This window comes from Dermacentor silvarum, chromosome 7 (assembly GCF_013339745.2).
Source record: "Dermacentor silvarum isolate Dsil-2018 chromosome 7, BIME_Dsil_1.4, whole genome shotgun sequence".
Classification (NCBI taxonomy): Eukaryota; Metazoa; Arthropoda; class Arachnida; order Ixodida; family Ixodidae; genus Dermacentor; species Dermacentor silvarum.
The window spans coordinates 121,434,147-121,453,836 of NC_051160.1; the positions used below are offsets into that span (position 1 = coordinate 121,434,147).

General features: G+C 45.9%; 1 protein-coding gene across 1 annotated transcript; it reads left to right on the forward strand.

Moving 5' to 3' along the window:
- The first annotated feature begins 3,256 nt into the window (after nucleotides 1-3,256).
- Nucleotides 3,257-19,284, forward strand: LOC119458394 (uncharacterized). The gene is made up of 4 exons (XM_037720236.2): nucleotides 3,257-3,848; nucleotides 5,456-5,590; nucleotides 10,295-10,453; nucleotides 14,511-19,284. Exons 1-4 carry the CDS (start codon nucleotides 3,384-3,386, stop codon nucleotides 14,679-14,681), a joined length of 930 nt encoding a protein of 309 aa, XP_037576164.1. The 5' UTR covers nucleotides 3,257-3,383; the 3' UTR covers nucleotides 14,682-19,284.
- The last annotated feature ends 406 nt before the right edge of the window (nucleotides 19,285-19,690 follow it).

Genomic DNA, 19,690 nt, shown 5'->3' on the forward strand with positions numbered 1-19,690 from the left:
TCCTTCGTTTGAGTCGCTTGAGCACTTTCACGTAGAATTTGGCGTTCACGGTTGTACCATGGGGTACAAACTCATGGTGGACAAGACCCCTGATGTCAAAGAACACAATCAGCACGGTCTTGAACTTTGACTTGCTAATTCTGGCCTTCTTGGGGCGAGGGGACGCCAAGCTGTACGTGCCACTTGGCACTTTGCCTTTTTGTTTCGGGGTCGTATTCAAACACCAAAGTCTTGTCACCTGTGATGACATTGTCCAAAACGTGGCGGTCACTTTCGCACAAGTCCCAAACCTCCTGTCATGTTTCAACTCGGCTTGATTGTTGGTCGTCCATTAATATTTTGCGCAAGATCTTCGCGCACACTTTTCGCATTTGAAAATTATTCGTCAAAATCTCGTGAACGGTGCTTTTTGGAATGTTTACTGTCTGTGCCACTAAACGGACACTCAAACGAGGGTCTGAGTACAAAAGACCTCTCGCGCGCGTCACATTTTCGTCGCTGATGGTCGTTGATGGCGGTACAGCGTGGGCTAGCTTCATCGCTGACCTCTTCACAACTTTCTAAAAAGGCGTTGTGCCCCCGGTAAACTTGACGTTCTGACAAACAATTATCACCAAAAGCTGTCTTTATCATTGGAAAAGTTTCCACTGCAGACTTGCCGAGTTTCACACACAACTGGATGGCAATCCTTTGTTCCAATGAGCCCTGCATTACGGCTTGCACGGTAAATAAAAATGAGTTGACGAAAAACCTTGTCCTTACTCTCCAGATTGTTGCAGATGACTGAGCGACCACGCATGCGTATGCTAACTTCCCCTTCCACCAATCCCAACTGGTCTTAGCGCGCTGCGACGTATAGTCGCTTCACAATATAATCACTGACATTTCTTTTCGGACAAACACTGTATATGAACACATCAGCAAGTGATCTCTTTCATTAAGCAGGTTGGTCGCGGAACCGATGACAGCCAATGAGGCAACCGATGACACCCCAAGGGGCAACTAAGTTGATCAGGCGCGAAGGCGCTCGCGCGGACATCGGCGTGCTTGGCAACCTCGTTCATTCGACGCCACCGACGGGACGAGTAAGGCACCGCCGGCGCCAGGAGGTCCAAGGTGATCATGAGAAAAAATAACTACGGCAACTTCGCGACACCACACTCCGACGGAATACAACTAAGCTTGTGAGCAAGCTAGCTTTACTTCTATACGTGGCTGATATCAGTGGTACTCGCGAAAAATGCTTTTCAAGAATGCTGGTGGCCATATTTTTTGCGACAGGGCCATCCCCCTGTCAGCGAGGGGGCGATGCAGAAATCTGAGAGGGGGGGGGGTCAGGACATCCGGACATCCCCCCTGGATCCGCGCCTGACTACGTACCTGTAGTTACGTAATGAAAGAGGCAACAAATCACTAGAACATAAACTTTTCATTTTATGCTGTTGTTGAAGGTAACTATTTTAGGGATATGTAGAATCAATAGCGATATTTGTAGTGCATCAAGGACAGTAATTTTCAAGACGATTTTCCACTCAATATAATGCAAGCACAAACATCGTCACGCGACATGAATGCTTGTTAGTTTACGTAAAAAATCACACGTTACGCAATAACTATGGTATAATGAGAAGTTACATGTTGGTAATTTCAGAGAGGATTCACGGATTATTAAAACAAGGCTATTGCAGTAATGACTTTTACATAACAAATTAGTAAATGGCTAGGGCAGTAGTAGCTATCTATCCATTTCAATGTAGAAAAAAATATATTTGTTTAGCTATATTGGCTGGATCGAATGGCTTTTCTTTCGAATGTCTGAATTTGGAAAAAGCTTCGCTCACAGTGAACCTTAAGGTACATCGTGCGTGAAGTTTGTATTTTAGAGATAGCGTAAAGCAAGAATTGTTCGTGTACGCAATCTTTGAAGTGAAATAAGCTAACAATATTGCGGCCTTAGGGCCGTCTTTGCTCTTTCTCTTGCTTCCCTTACACCTTCTCACTCTGATGTGTTCATAATAAAATATTGTCGTGGCTAAAAAATAATCGATTAAATACATACGCATATAGCTGTAAACCACTTCTGACCGTGAGCTAAAAGCGCGTAATGGTGAGCGAAGCAGTCACTGCACGCATTTTTATTTCACTTTACTGCGCGAGTAATTTACTTTTTTTCGTTACTCTTATTCTTGCAGGCATGGTGCTACTGCCCGCGTACCCATGCGAATAACGTTTATTTTTGTACGTTCTTTCCTTGTGCGGGCTCATTTAGCGCGTTTTACGCACGCACAGTTACCGTGATACCGTTCCCGAACTGTAGCGCCGGAGCTAGGCCACGCTGATGAGTTTGATACGTTAGTTTTTGCATTATCTTGCTGCCCAAGCACAAAGAAACGCTCAAAGATGGGTAAGCTCCATGCAGCACCACACTGTTGAAGTTGAATAGAGTTTAAGTGCTTTGCGTGGAAAATGAACGCAAAAAACTACAGCGCGTAGCAGAAGACCCTCGCTTCCGGCGCGCTTCGCGAGCGCGAAAAGCCCACGATGGATGGATGGATGGATGGGTGGATGGAAGGATGAGGCTGAACCATTTAAACCGGGCGGTGGCATACGCCACCTAGCCATGACTATTAACATATTTTGTACTTTGTGGTGGGTGAAATTTCACCCCTGCCTTGATTTTATCCACCAATCAGATAACCTCTGTTTGGTTATTTCTACCCGCTTAAAGTCTATTTTGCCTTCACTGTCCCTAAACCCCAATGCTTTGAAAAAATCAGCCCGTTGCTTTGCACTGTAGGGTTAAGCCCTTTACAGAAAAGTATGAGGTGTTCAGCCGTTTCCTCTTCTTCTCCACACGCACAGCACAACTTGTCTATACCTTGGTACTTGACTCTGTCCGCAATACTCCCGTCCTGGCTTCAAACAACAAAGAGCTTCCCCTAGAATTATCGCAGATATTTTCTTTGGCAATTTCTTGCTTGAAAGTTCGGTATGTTCCCAGTGCTGATTTCGTCTGCATCCCTGTTTTCCACAGACCCCTCTCTGTTTCCTTAACCTTTTTCTTAAGCGCTGTTTCCGGGTTTGCACCCTTCCTGCAGTCCAAATATTTGATTGACAGTTTTCTGGTCAGCTTCCTCCATTTTGTGTCAACATTCCTCATGTACAAATAACTGAAAACTCTCCTTGCCCACCGCTTTTGTGCCATTTCTCTAAATCGCGGCTCCGGTAGAGAGCGTCGCCGGCGCCGCCAGGTGAGCAGTAGCGGTTGACAAGGCGGCAGGATTTGACGCAGAACAGAACGCAGAAGTTGGTCCTTATTCTATGACGCAGACTTTTGTCGGCAGGTGCTTCCTTTGAAGAGCACTTGACAGTGCCTGGTCGACATGGCTGGAATATCGGCAGCCAACCTCCTGACATGCCGAGACGCCTCTATGCTGCTAAGTGCATTTAACATGGTCGCCAACGACGACAGAAGCGGCGAGGTGAAGCAGTTGTTTTTCGCCCCCGGACGCCAGCGCTTCGAGCTCCTTCGCTGGGTGCTCACCGCCATCGACCCGACGGGAAAAACCGAGCGAGAACTGGGGGCCGGCGACGAGAGCTTAGAGGCGCTGATAGAGCGCATAACGTCGGTGCTGAAGAAGCTGAACCCGGCACGCGCCCGGGAGTTCGCCGCTTTCGCGGTAGGCACGGCCACCTACAGCGACCAGACGCGCCTCTGGCGTTCGCTTCTAGGGACGGCCGAGATGGTCCAGAACTCCGAGGGGTCTTCGGCGTCGTCGACGTTTACCAGACCGGGCACCGCACGCATCACCTTCAAGCCCACGGTGGCTTCCACGCCCATGCCACAGGTTCGTGACAGTTGGGCTTCTATAGCTGGCGAAGGAAATAGTTTGAAGCGCAAATACACAGACACACGAGAGCACATGAGACACAGACGAGCGCAAACTACCAACAAGGTTTATTGACCACCACACGTGTTTATACTATGTTCCCATTACCGCTACACATGCGCACAGTGCCTTCTAAGAAAGGACAGCTCTTTATCGGACAGGTGTACAGGAGTGCTGATACAGGTTGAGCCTAATGAAGATATCTTTTCAGCTTCTGTTATCTCACGGGTGAGCCTATGGTCACTTCTGCTGACAACAGCACACTTTTCAAAAAGATGTCTACATTGACAGGAACTGCAGTGCATTGCCAGCCAACCATTACGTGCCGTTTTCTTTACGTTTAGCGCGTGTTCCTTCAAACGTTCATTCAAACATCTCCCCGTCTGCCCTATGTATTGTTTGCCACATGTTAGCGGGATACTGTAGACTACACTAGTAGTACAGTGAACAAAAGGGTCTTTGTGCTGCTATTGCAGCCTCTTTGATTACGAACGTACCACTGATTGCAGAATTTAATGAGCTTTTGTGGTGCCGAAAACACAACATTAACTTTCGAGCGGCCTGCAATCTTTTTGATATTATGTAACAGCCCATGAATATAAGGGATGACAGCCACTTTCTGAAGCGTGTTGGGGGATGAAACCTGTGATCGATTAATCTCCATGCGCAATCTTCGGAGCAAAGATTCTGCAACAGAGCACTGCACATGCAACGGGTATCCAGCTTGTAACATTCGCTCCACCTGGTAGCGAAGACTTGGTTGCATCTGATGCGAACACGATTTCTTAACTGCATTCAAAAAACATAAATTGATGATTCCTCTTTTAACCAGTTTAGAATGTGCCGAGGCATAGGGCAAAATCGGCTTATTACTTCACGGTTCATAGCACCAACATATTTTGTCCGATCTAAAAACAATCTTAGTGTCAAGAAACTTAAGAGTACTGTTACGGCGCATTTCATGCGTCAATTCAAGGGACTTAAAACAGTCTTTAAACGTCTCGAGAACAACAAGCGCATTTTCCTGCATCTCATCAATGCCCATCTCAAGGAAAACAATGTAGTCAATGTAGCTGGCGAAGGCTGAGACGAAATTTAGTGCAATAAGATTAGAACGGACGAGAAGACACAGGCAGTTTGCTTTTCTTTCCTGCCGTACGCTCGCTCGACGGCCAAGTCTGCCGACGCTGAAAACTCGTCGGAAACGTATCCCTAATTGTGGGAGGTTCATGTCGGCGTTCATGGCGTGAAACGATGCGAAGGCAAGGACACATGACTGCTCAAGATGGACACGCCCATTGATTAGCCAAACCGGCCTTTCTCACGAGACGATCCTTATGGCGGACAATCGGTTTTTCAGTGCATCGCATGGCCTGCCAGATATAGTGCTTTCGCCTCCGTATTAATAATCGTCAGTAACGCGTGCAAACCGATAGCACATACTCGAAACAAGGCATGGTTTTTGCATGAAAGGTTGAGATTCGTTGTAACAACTTAAGCGAAACCTCTGTTTTTTAATTCTTGTTTATTTATTTGTTATTCCTTTTTTTTTTCTTTCCTTGCAGGTTGAGCCATCTGTGGCGTCGTCGTCCTCAGTCAAGCATGAAGGGAAGGCTGCCAAGTGTCTCTGGCACTCTGACAGTGGATCCGGGCCCAGTGCTAAGTTGGTAGTCGCAGAAGAGGACCCTCTGGAGAAGCTAGTATGTTGCTTCAGCACAGAACAGTGCTGCAATTACTTCAACATCTCTCGGGCTGGGCATTCTTGTTGAAAAAAAAAAATTATGGTGTTGAGTGAAATGTGGTGCACAACAGAATTAACAAATTGTTTGTGAGAGGTACCCAACAAATGCACGTCTTCGATATTGGTGTTGGAAACGTGCGCATTTCTCCTACGCTTCGCATTTTGACTACTCGTGTCCACTCGTCAGCCATTTTTGGGCACATTTCTCTGCTCTGTGTTGCCAACAAGCCTGTCATAGTAGAACTGAATAATTGAAATGAATGGTTGGTATTAAGTGAACAAAACAAGAGCATCACTTCAATTCATTTTACCTGCTGCGATGACTCGGCGGCTACGGCATAACACTGCTAACATGAACAAGGTTTGCGGCTGCCACATTCCAACACACATTGAATTCATAAAATGCCTTTGTGCCAAGCTTTAGGTTAATGATGCTGAACCGTATTTGGTCAAAATCACTCCAGTGCCCTCCATTGTGGCATCTCCCAAAGTCCTCTGCACTGCTTTGTGGCAATAAATTCCATTGACCCACTGTTTGTTTAAATTAACTGGCTTCGAAAGGCATTTGAAGAAAATTTGCGGCACATCCATCATTTGGAGATGATCAGCTACATCTTATGGAGGGGGTGTAATAGGATGAAATTTTTTATATGTTAATGATGATGATTCAAGGTCGATATATATTGTGGACAACGGCTCGATCCCGCAGTCCACGCCAGCAGGTCCCAGTCTTGGCCGGCCGCACCCAAGGGTGCCCCGCCACTGCTCGCGCGTCCGTCTTCTTCGTCCACAGTTCGCTCTGATGTCGCTAATCATGTCAGCATTCCCACAATATCTAGTATCCCAAGTTGCCGTGAAAGAGGTTCACTTAAGGACGGCAGATGCCCTGTGATCCAAGTTGGTCCGACAGTTGGTTTCGAACTCGGTTCCTTGACCACAGCACCCTGATGTTCTACCCATTCGACCAAGTTGGCATGAAAGAAGTTGGGTGTAGACAGACACGGACAGACATACTCCAAATTGGGTGAAGTTCCTAAAGAGTGCTAATCGCATTAATACTGTGCACCAATCGATACCTTTCAGATATGGATTTACCGGTGCAGGAATTGTAACGACTCAACTACTTAGCTGAGAAGGAAAAATATTCAGAAGGAAGAAACATTTTACCAGTATGACTACTTAGTGCAAGCTGCAACCTTTCCTATCGCCCTGAAGCAGGGTTGCCAGTTCCGCTGATAATGAGCGGATTTTGCTTTTTTCACCGAGTCACTTGTAGATTTTTATAGTCGCTTGTTGCGTTTTTTTTACTCGTTCACGTTTTCCTGCAAATATTGTTATTTTGGTACCTGTCAGGCGCGTTTCTCGTTAAATATATGCGATAGCAGCAGGAGTCGCAAAGTAGGAAACTGTCCCTATCCATTCATCAATGTTGTGACGCCTTGCCTGCAATCGTGGTCATCGTAGTGTTTCCAGTGTTCTGTGTGCAAAATGGCTTTGAAATGGTCGAAGTATGGCAAAATATATTGTAAAGAGTGGGGAGAAGGAAACGCAGCTCAAGGACTGGTTACACCCACTCACCGGAGACGATAAAGCAGCATGCAAGTATCACAAGTGTGAGATTCATGTACTGGTAAGCGTGCGATGAACAGGGTGCAGACTGCACTTGAGACTATTTTAAAAAGTAAATGAGTGCTTTGGTTCATTCTTGCGCATATTGACTTTGTACAAAATAATTCGAGTTATTTGTTTACCTTCCCTTCGTATTTGTGCGATTTTTTTCATACTATTAAACTATTTTCAAGAATGACAATTTGTTCAACTTCTGCTTCTTTTAGGCTTCTTCGCAAAACTCGCGCCGCTTTCTTGGGGCTTCTTTTGGGATGATTATTAACTTGTTTGCTCGGTGGCATCTGGCAACTCTGTCCTGAAGGTGCGGTGTCATCTGTTCCATGCTCCTACCTGTCGGTGTCTAGGCTGAAGCATGTGCACCTGTGCCATATAGAATGTGCACACATTCTTGTAGTCTTGCTGTGCCATTCTTCTCCATCCTGCACACACACACACACATACTAAATGCATGATGAGAAGATTTAATGTTTGGCGGTTGCCTGTATAGCATGAACGAGAAGGGGAAGTGAGGAGCCCAGTTTTTGTTAGGTATCACCATATGAAGCCAAGGAAAAAGCGTGGGACAAGGCGTTTAAAAAGGTGGCAAATAATTTTGCTCGTGGAATGTTTAGTCACCGCCTCTTGTTTTTTCAATGCCAGCCAGATGCGACCGATCCAACCGTTTACCACCCTCTTCGATCGCCCTTTCCTACTCTCCCCGATTGGTTAGCGTTTGCGTTTGCTTTACGGTCGTGGGGTAGAGTACCCTCTGGGTGGCGCCTCCCGACGGAAGTTGGAGGAAGTAACCCTGACAGACGCGTGAAGCGTCTACCGCATCTCCTCGGGAAGTGCAGCGACACGCGCTCAGTGGCTCAGACGCACATGTGACGCAAGCAGTCGTACCCTCTGGGTGTTGGGCTGCTGAGCACAAGGTCGCGGGATCGAATCCTGGCCACGGCGGCCGCATTTCGATGGGGGTGAAATGCGAAAACACCTGTGTACTTAGATTTAGGTGCACGTTAAAGAACCCCAGGTGGTCCAAATTTCCGGAGTCCCTCACTACGGTGTGCCTCATAATCAGATCGTGGTTTTGGCATGTAAAACCCCGTAATTTAATTTTTTTTAACCCTCTGGGTAGCGTCATATCGTGGCAACTCGCTGAACTAAGGCACACCAACGGCTCCTATTGCGGAGCGAGCGATATCACTGGCATTGAAAAAATATAGGAAGCGCTGGTTCAGTGCACAATTCCTTTCTTGTATTAGAGAGAATTGTCCTGTGCATCACAGTTGCTTATGATGTCAAGTGTTGATTTCAGAGTACTATAGAGGTTATGGAATACACCTTTCAAGCTCTCTAGTTGGCCGTACAAGACTGAGCACAAGCTAAAAATTTGATACATGCACGAGTTCTGCACTTACAACTGAACCTTAGGAAAACGTGAGCCTAGCGGGGCCCAAACCGCTCGGAGCTCGTAGGCGAGCAAGTGATTTCTCCCTTGCTTTTACAACCCTCACCATGGGTGCTCTCTCCTCTGCATCATACTTTTTTTTTTTTTAGGAGCCATGTGGGCACTATGTCCATACCAGATGTCAAAATCACACTTTTATTGTTTAAAAGCCCCATCAACTTCCAGTTATCAAGATTCGGCACGTTTTGGTGATATGCGTTTGCTGTTACACATGTAGTGTAAAATGTGCTGCACCAGGCTGAGTCAGCCGATTTTGGATGACAGCCAAGCGAGGCAACAGATCGCTTCAGCTAGCAAACATATCGGAACTGATGTCGTTCGCAGATTGACCAATCAACTGCTTTTGCCTGGGTGGCATCATGACATGTGAAGAAGAGACGAATAGTCTGGAGAGGGGCACAGCATTCTTTTTCTACCAGTGATTGATTGTGCTAGCAGTCTTGGAGATCATGTTATGCCAAGTGCTACCGGCATGTTTTAGCCTGCGGCCCAGATGGGAGAGTAACAATGCGCTCCGAAAAATAATGCTGAAAGAGTTTTTGCTGAATAAGTGAGTTTGCGGCGAGTCCACTGTCAGTGGTTTTGTAGGAAAATTAATAGCCATACTGGATTGTATATGTTAACTATGTTGTCTTTCTGTGCTACTGCGTTGCATTTTCTTTTACATCACTATGGAAATATAGTAACTTTCTTGTCACTTCATGCCAAATGGTTACCAATTACATAAACGGGACATGCTACACCATGGGAGCTGGTGTGACATTTACATCTGTGGCGGCATTCTTGGCTGACGCTTGTAATTTTGTAATTTTGGTGCTTGTGCAATTTTCAGAGCCCACCAAGGCTCGGTGCACAGGAAGAACACCTTGACCAAGAAATGTAAATTTTAGTGACCTCTATGAAGCAGTCCTTTGATAAGGGCCAGCAATTTTTTATGAAAGGTACCAAAAATGTAAGTTTAATAGTAAAAGTACAGTTTACAAATTGATAATAGTGGATCAAAAACATATATCACAGTTTTTTAAACTGCGTCTGTCAGAAGACGAAGTGGACAAATTTGATAAATTTACAGCTTACGCGAGATTGTTACATGCTTTATGGTAGCCTTGCAAAAGTTCTATTTACAAATTAATGGCATATTCCAGAACATTGTATAGTACTACATCGATTTCGTCTGCTCTAGATGTGTTAAGTGCAGCTTACAGAACTGTGATATTGTATTACATTGCTGAGCTAGAGTTATAAACTTGCTAATTGAGTTTTCTGGAGTTTTGCAGTTTTGAGGAATGTTTGTGAAACCATTGATGGCCTAATTTACATCTCTACTTCCTACAGGCGTAAGAGTGTAGCATTTTCTCTTATATGCAACAAACCTCATCAAAATCGGCGCAGTCATTACTGAGAAAACAATTTCTCCGTTCCCTTGTACTATTTAGATAGGAGTTCCGGGCTAATGCTGCCTCTTCTATATTGCAAGCAAGCCCATTTCTGCGCTGTGGAATTTCTCGCTCACTGAGGCACCACCGTACACTGGCGTCGCCGATGCTTCAGGTGTGCTTATTCCTCTTCGTGAACTGCGTGCAGATTCAGAAGCTCGAGGAATCAATCTGCATCGACAAGACCAAGTTGGCTGCTGCAGCCGCGTCGCAGGAGCCCGAGGAACCACCACTCGACGACCAGCATTGTGCCAGCTACCGCCAGGCTGCCGAACGACTCGTCCGGGCCAGCCAATGCCTGATCCAGGCAAGCAGTGTCAGATGTGCTTTCAGTGTTGTGTGCATTTGAAGGGATGCTGCAGAAGCAAAAATAAAAAAAATATATATATATAAAGGGCAACAAACATGGAGGAAGGAAAACAAGACTAGGAGGGAGCACCACGCTAAATTTTGATGTGCAGTCGTAAAAAGTACAACAATGGTAATTGGCGCCAGTTGATTGAACGTCAACATACTCGGGGAAACAGCGCAAACAGCAGGACGACGGGAGAACGGCAACACGGACTCAGACTATGAACTGGTGGTTTATATGAGGAGCGGAAAGATATACAAGAAACAGGCGGGAAGCACAGAAGATAGCCAATGTCAGAAAGAAACACAGCTAAAGCTGTGAGGTGTCTTGCCTTATGCGGTACCTGACGGCTCGCAGCTTTAGTTGTTTCTTGCATTGGATATCACTGGGAAAGTCCTGCAGTGGACGCATGTGCTTTTTTACAAATGAATCACTTACCGTATTTACCCGAATGTAACGTGACCACAAATGTAACGCGAGATGTAAGGAAAAAGAATGTTGCAGTTTCACCCCAAAGGCGAAGCATCAATTGTGATAGAAAATTAGTAGAGCTATACGGAGTAAGGACAGTAGTGTTATCAGCTGTATAAACTTGGACATGCAGCAGCACCAGCAACGTGCAGAACTGTTGTTGACGCCGTCGGCGTTTTACCCGCATTCGCACCGAACGCGCGCTGTGTTGGTGACGGTTGTCCGTGCCTCTGGGGGCGGCTCGGAGGTTTTCAACGAGATCAGAATGGGACACTCGTCGAGCAGCATCGGAAGTCTTTTCCACCTTCTCGCCTCGCAACGTTTTTATATAAATACGCATTTGGTGCCGCAGCTTAATGTCACCTCCCCTCCCTCCCATCTCCCCATGGCCTTTTGCGTGACGGAAGAAGTCGCGTTTGCTCTCTGCCGTGCATTTGCTCCCCGTGAAAGCGAGCATCCCTCGCGCGCTTTCACACGCACATACAGCATACAGCGCGCAGCAAAGATTTCATGGCCGTTGGACTCTATACGGAACCTCACGGTGACGGCGCCGTCGGCAGAAATCCGCTTGGAGTGTTTGTATAATTGCTATCGCAATAAAAAGAAATCGTACCTTTATTCAAAGAATTTAAATTCGGAAACGAGTTGCCTTCAATCATCGTCGTCTGAAGAGGACAGAGCTCTGTTGCTCTGTGTTGCACAGAGCACACAGACCTTAGGTGGTATTCTCGGGCGATCACCTTCGTAGATAGTTTCACTTTCATGAAATTTCACTTGAATCGGCACTGAAAGTATCCCTAACAAGTGTTTCTAGCGCTGCCCTAAGCTCAATATCGGCGCTAAGAGAGCTGTCGGCCGTATACTGGAAGGAGTTTGGTGCCAGGACGAGCCGAGTCTCGTGAAAGCAAAACTATCTCCAAAAGTGATTGCCCGAGAATCTAGTCATCGTGTGTGCCATCGAGCTTGTTTGAAATTTAAGTACTTGAAAGACCGCACAACCACTTCATTCAGGGTCAGTACCAGGACACTACAAGTTCCACAGAACATTTCTGAGTGGCCTCGCAATTAAAGAGGACCTGCCGCTCCTCCCACCATCCACAAATCGTCGACTCGTTGACGTCGAGACATTGATATGCAGTGGACTTTCCCAGCTCCTTGGCCATCAAAATTGCTTGCCTCTCGAAGCGGCCATCATGCCAAATGCGCTGTTACCATAATGTCGCGAATGAACAGAGTCGAACCTCAACAGGCCGTAGGGTATTGCAGCATCATAACCAGTTGCACGCACAGTGAAAACAGCTTCGATTCCAACCAAAAGCAAGTGCTGACTTCGATCGGCTTGTCTACGGATTAGATTGAAACCTACAGTTACAGGTAACCAATGTAACGCTAGTATCGCGGCATTTAGAATATTTGATTTCAATTGGTCGATTTTGCTGTTATTCGAATGTAACGTGAGGTTCAAGTTCAAGCAACGAAAATCGTGAAAAAAAAATTTGCTGTGGCTTCACTCAGTTATGCCTGGGGGTGCGTAGTGAGAGGTATGGTTAATCTTACTGTTTAGCTTTGTTCTCTCTGCGGTTACATCTTTATCATTTAGCTTCGTACGTCTGAGTGTTTGGGTTTGGTTGTTACCACTTGTTAAGTTATGGTTACATTAAAGACTAGACATTTTTAAAGTGTAACACATTTATTTTGAGTCTTCACCTTGTTTCTCAATTGCCACAAAGACGGCCCGGTCGGTGAGGCAGGAGGATAAGGGGTTGTCATCCTGTCATCCTGTGACTTGAACACATTTCTGGTGCTATCCTCATCTGAATCCACTCGCCTGCCCGCTTCGTACTTACGATGCTTCTCGAGATGTGCGGCTCGTTCTTCCTCCGTCTCCTTGGCTCGCTGCCTCCTCTTGGTTTCGTTCCCACGACGAAGCCTGGCTTCTTTCAGTCTCTCCGACTCACTTTAAATCTGCCGACGAATCCTACCGAGCCGCCCCTTCTGTATATACGATGCAATGCCGGCTCCTCCTCTGTTGCAACGCGGTTTCACCATCTCATCCTCTGACAGATAGATGCAAGCGGCGAACACTTGCAGCACAACTGTGGTGGCGGCAGCGCGTTGCCGTGCCGTGGTAACTCGAGCAGACGATGCCAAAAGCCCGGCAAGCGGCCCTGCCAGCTGCGGCGGTTGCTAGGCAATGGCTCGCGGTGCGACCACCGGCCACAGCGAAACAGCAAGAATGCGGCCAATGTAGCTCTCGCTACAAAACACTCACGTTACAATCGAGTAAATATGATAATCTGCCACATTTGGCGCATGACATCACCAGTCTCGCTTATGTGCTTTCCACAACATGTATATCAAATTAACAGTAAAAAAAAAAGGCTGCTGTTTGCTACACCAACATAGTTTTCATTCTGCGGAAACTGGGACTCTAAAATTCATATCGCACAATGCAGAACTGATCAGGATAACTAATTTGTTCCAAAAACCACATCTGACTAGGACAACCTTCCCCTCCCTGGATATTGCACGCTGCTACTAAGCCAGAGGTCTTGGGTTCGATTCCCAAGCAGTCTCAGCTACACTCTGACAGGTGAAGGATACAAATACTGTGGTGTACAGTGCTTTGGGAGCACATTAAAGCTGTATTCATGCGACAGGCTAAATGGCTGATTGTATTCACAAAGGGATGCGGTGTGTCTGTGATGGTGAATCGCACAGCACAGAAGAGCAAAGCAGGCTAGCTGCTTGTGGGGTGATTCGGCACGGCTGAGCAATGCAGCACTCATACCCTGAACGATGCAGTGATTTTATTTGCCATGTTAATCCAACTTTACGAACCCCAAAGTGGTCAATAATCTGCAGCCTTTTACTATGGTCTCTCTCCTAACCCAGCATGCAATTCTAGGAAGAGGAACAATGTAATTGTAACTTGAACTACCTTCCATGCAGTCATCTTTTGTAAATGCAGGCATTTGAAATATTTATAATGCCCTAACTATGATATAAAGCGCAAGGCTAAACGTATACAGGAACTGCAAAAAACACGGACCTACCGTTGTCACCTAATCCTTTCATTCTGGTGCTCTCATTGCACAGTCTTATATAAGTGATAAAATTAGTTGGAAGTCGGCACAGTCCGTGTTGTTTCTCGTTCCTGTCTACGTTTTAACCTTGAGTGTGAGCATATTTAGGATGACCCACCAGCCCGCCTAATCTATTACCTTGCTAACTTTAGTAATAATACTATTATTATCTATTTCAGACAGAAGATTACATGCAGTTCACAGCATTTTGAGTACAATACTTGTGCCATTGAATTGATGTTTGAGGCGAAATGTCCCCTTGCAGGACCTCGTTCCCGTGCATTGCAAAGGCAACGAACAGCAGGGAAGAACATTGCTTGTTTGAATTTCTAAACCCATTCTACCTGTAGTATCCTATAATTGAGCCTTGAACGTAACAAAAAGAAATAGAAACAGGCTGACCCCAATGACAGTGCTGTAGTATTAATTGAAATGTGCCACTGTTACCATTACAGGGGCAGCCTTCTCGTGTTCCCCCTCTGGTGTTGGACGACGAAGACAGGGAGGTCGTCCCAGCGGCCAGGACTTCCCTCGGGGCCCTGCAGCGCAACTTGTTGCATGCAACACTGCTCAATGCCCTCGAAGGCCATGCAAAGAACAGGCCACGAGGCACTCGGTTCAAGTAGAACTGAATTATATAGTATGTGTATTGCAATGAACTTTGTTCCACTTGAGGCTTGTATTAAATTCATGTTTTAGAACTTGTATAAATTATGTATTTTACTTTATTTTTAATGTAAAATTGTATAGGGGAGTATAGATTATAAATTACGAGTGGGGTTGCCATCTATAGGATTGCAGGATCTATAGGACATTGTCAAACTTCTTGTCCCTGCTGCCTGCATTTTCTGTCTACACTTGAAAATTTGAACAGTAAACTGAAACCAGGTCCTTTCGGAAACGGGCGGCCATCTGCGACACCCCGTGCTCTGTCGCTTTAAAGTTGAATTCAAACCAGATCTAATTTCCCGGTGCATGCCAGCAGTTGTCGCTTGCAGTTCATTCGAAGTGGAAGGACATGACAGAATTCAGCAGTGGTCAAATCTCCAGATCGAATCCCATAGTTCAATGCAATGTTTTGGTTGTTCGTTTTGAAAAGGAGTAGATCGAGGCAGCATTTACCATTTGTTTGTCCATTCTTCATATTTCTCATTCGTGTACATAAACATGACGTTATTTTTACGCATTTCACCTAAATTTTAACCTATCACTTCGTATGTACACGAAGTGTCTTATTTACACTTGTACACTGTTGTAAACAAATAAATCTATGCTTATAAACACGTTTTCACTGCTCTGGTGCTTAAAGGGCAACTCCGGCGATTTTTTTACCATGTCAACGTAATGGAATATTTAGGTTCCCGAGACCCTCCTGTGACGTGGCTGATAAAATTGTTCCACAAATTTGAACATAATTTTAAATAAGCAAAAAAGCACAAAACCGAAACCTGACCAAGCAGTCGAGCGAACCTCTTCGTGTGACGTCACGAGTGCACCCCCGGCGGGGAAGGCATGCGACGCATGCCGGTCTCGCCTGCGGGGCGAACGAAACCGGCGAAGAGCAGACGCTCGGCTTATATATGACCGCGCCGGACCTTCGGGTGACATTTTAAGCTGCACCACCTCTTCGGAACAGTGACACCTATGATTCTGACGAATTCAATAGCCACGAATCGCCGTTCGCATTCGACCCACCACCACAAGAGCCAGCGCCTATGTGCAACTTATCGCGCTGCAACGTGAAGACCAAGCGTAACCCTAACCACTGATTTTATACGTGCTGCTTGCTATTTTAGGTGTTTTACCCCTTCTGAGGAAAGCGCTTGGTATCCTAACTAAGTTGTGGAGGACGTCTTTCCGCACTTGTATCCCGCAAGCACGCAGCTGACAGTCCAAAACACCGATCCGGTGCATTTGTTTACATCGGCAGGTACATCGACCGCTCTTCGTTCGCTTTAGATATAATGCTAGCCACTCATCAGTGCCATCAAATAATTTCAGAACATGGCAAAACACGCCGATTTTGTGCATGTAAGCACCATTGCGCGTTGCTTCTGAGTTGCGCTGAGATGAGCGACCACACACCTTTGAAAACAGCGAGCGGGAGGCCGTAGTATGGGAGCGTTCTTATGCTGCCTACTTATCGTTCTTTGTATTCTCTTCATGCACACAATGTATCCCATAAGTAGATACAGACGAGCACTTTGCGCGTATCATCGTTCATTTAGAGAACACATCGTTTTGGAGCGGAAACGCCGATGTAACACCGTTGGCAGCTGTATGAGGCGGTTGTTTACGCTGCGGTATTGAAGGGTTCTCCGCTTGCTGCCAATTCAGGGTATACGAGGCAAACAGTGCACTTTGGAAGCTAAATAATGAGTCAGCACAACAATTATTACGTAAAAATAAACCCATGTTCGTAGTCAGATTTAATTTAGGGATGCGCCGGCGAGTGTGCGACTGGCCGCCTTCGAGAACGGCAACGTGTGGTTGTTGCTAGCATGTCGTGTTGTCGCTTCAAGCTTATTGCGTGTGCACTGTACGAAATGAGGAATAGTTTATTCTAAATCCGTATGGTCAAAACAACTACAGAAGCAGTTTTCATCCTAATGGCTTAATTAGCTTCAGGTCAGTCGCTCAGGTCTGCCAGCAATATAGGCGCACGTACTCGGCAACTGTGTTACAGGCTTAACCTCGGCTGAACGCGATCGGCATCGGCTCAAACTGTGTGCGGATGGTGAGGGCTGAATTCATGCAGCCAACAACGCGACCCCATTTACCGCCGCCCCCATCACTTGCCCGCGTCCACAGGAAACGCAACTTCTCGTGCCAAGCACTAGCTCACGATCGTCGACTCCTCCACGCTTTCGCCGCTGTCATCTGCATGATCCGGCATGCTCTGCGTGGAACATTCCTGATGTCACTCGCAATGTGGCCTGTAACTGAGGAGGAGGTAAGGTAGGGTGTTCGAGGCAGTTAAATAAATTCATTTGTAAAAAAAAATCTGTGCAACTCTCAAACCTGCTTTTTTGAGGACATGACAGAAGTGTGCGGAGTAACGTAGCCAGCGAATTTCGACATACACTGACATCGAAAAATCACCGGAGTTTCCCTTTAACAGGATCCAAGGCCACACCTGCCTTGGCAGAGATGTATGTATGGATATGCTGGGTGTCTCGCATAATTTGTGCCAAAACTAAAAAGTATGCAAGTGCCATGTAGTTGCACAGAACCTAGGTAACATTGCTTGCCATCACTTGCAGCAAGTAGGAAAACACTTTTATGTAGCATGTATGCAGCAACAACAAGCTGGATCTGTAATTTTTCAGGGTGGTCTCCAATTTTCTAATTGACACTTTTGCTCGGAATATATTTATGTGATTGGGCGAAGTACAAAAAATTGTCTGACTTGCTCCAAAGCAATGGCAAACAAATTACCTTGGTTCTGTCCAGCAACATGGCACTTGCATATTTTGATTTTGCTGGAAGTTAATGGGACACATGGTATGTTTATATGCATTCATGTATTTGTACATTTTTGTTTGGCCAGAAAATGAGTGCTTCTACTTATAAGTTATCGCTAATACTATGGCAAGCCCACAATTTCTCATTAGTTTTGACACGTGTTGTTTATCTGTTGAGGTGCATTGCAACAAGTGTGTACACCTAGTGCCAATTTTGTGGATATCGTAATAATTTTGTTGAGCACTACCTGTGTGTTTTGTAAGGTGATGGGAGGCTGATAGCTTTGCGTTCGCACAATGGCTGCCTAATTTGCATCTGTTGCACACCAGTCTCAGATGTTTGACTCGCAGGTTAGAGATTATGCAACTTAAGCAATGAGAGGTGGATTGATGGTGTGAATCCATAGCGGCGTGTGGGAACAGCAAACTAAGGATTACAGAAAAATTATTCACATCCCACACACAGTGGGAATCAATGCTATGCGAAGCATTTTGCAGCTAGCTGGCTCTCCAGCATCCTTTTGCGTTCTGCAATGCACTACCAGATGGACCAACGTGTTTGTGTAAGGCAAATTGCACATGTGACAGCAGCAAGATTGTACGAAGGTGATAGCATGGTGACCGTTTTTGTTTTTTAATCCAGGGAAGAAATGTTGCTTGCTGCATTACAACTGAAATCCCGAATCCACTACAATGTTGTAGAACACCTACGTAGCATTAGTCTGTATGATGAAAGGACTGGGGAATGTACATGGAAGGAGAAAAGAACTAGGATAGAGGCTTTCTGCAACACAATTGAAGCCAAACGAGTTGGCTCGACATGTGATCATCACTTCAGAGGGCATGGTAGGTTTTAGCGCTCCCGGTCCGTCCATGCTCTGCAGACACGGAAGCCGATTTAAAAGTGTGCATTGATGAAAAAATTGTGAAGCAACGCTCAAGTTGAGCGGTTACTTAAATGCTTTACAACTAAAGGCAATGCATACAATTTCGTTTATGTTCGTCCAAGGCAACGTGTAATCTCATGGAATGTATGTTCAAGCACCACAAAGGTCACGACTTGAATTTTGTGCAATTTTTTGTGTTCACGCACTGCACCTCCACGGGCTATTCCGAATCGGAAACGCCAAATCTGGTAGATGTGCAGATTTGACAGATTGTGTTTGTGCAGCAGGTGCCATGCCAGTTCTGCACTGGCAGGAACCAGTTCACAACATGCAGGGTGAATCAAATGGACCCTAAGTAAATCAAGTAACCCGTTAAATAAAGCATTGAAAGAGTTGGTGCACGCTCACGATTATGTTGCGCTGAGAGAACCTTTTCTCTTAACAAAAATAAAAAGTTGGTAGTTTAGCGCTTTGTTCGTCTGCGTCCTTGTTCCCTTCTTTGTAGTCTTTTACCCATGTAAAACTCAGTGCACTGTAATTGTGACAGTTAAATGTGATTCGCCATTTGATTAACCGATCGGTCTGCTTTAGGGATGCCTGCGAGCCAGCATTATATGTTCAGGTTTTATGTAGGAGGTGTTTTTGTTTCGGACAGAGGTGCGCACGCTTGGTCAGCATATAAATGTTAAATGAGCCACTTTGCGGGTATGTTCATGTAACCTCTGTGCATACCGCCATAAATATAACCGCCAAGATAGCAACCGAACCAGCAGCCCGGAAGCCACGTCAAACCAGGGTACGTAGGCAAAAAAGGCACCTCTGTAAAACCTTCTGCAACCAAACATTCGCAGCCAATGTGGTGAGACTCTGGGGGAGGGCAGCTGTATTGTACTATATAAGGAAATAAAAAAAAAAGTTATTCCATGCATTTTGGCAACTGATGTAATGCGAAATATTTTGCAGGTACCTGACTATCCAGCATTGTTTGTGGTTCCGTAAGGTGATACCAGGTAGACCGTGTTTGTGCAAATTGAGTATAGTTGCGTTTGTGGGTCGAGACCGTACGTGTGTGCAACAACAGCAGCATGATAATGACCACATTGAAGATGATCAAATTGCAGCAATGGTATGGTGGCTAGATGGGTAGGTGTGCCGACCGAGCGTAGTTCCCCACTTCTCCGCATCATGACGCAGAAGTGGCGCTGCGGACAGTATAACGGCTGGGCTGCCCGCAACGTCGGCTGCGCTGTGTAGACGAGCAGCGTGTTTGATAGTATCGCTGCC

Bases quoted from the DNA above. Each gene is read 5' to 3' on its own strand.
- LOC119458394 (XM_037720236.2), top strand. From the start codon at position 3,384: ATGGCTGGAATATCGGCAGCCAACCTCCTGACATGCCGAGACGCCTCT. The intron at 3,849-5,455 runs GTTCGTGACAGT...CTTTCCTTGCAG, and splicing joins CTTCCACGCCCATGCCACAG to GTTGAGCCATCTGTGGCGTC. The intron at 5,591-10,294 runs GTATGTTGCTTC...AACTGCGTGCAG, and splicing joins AGGACCCTCTGGAGAAGCTA to ATTCAGAAGCTCGAGGAATC.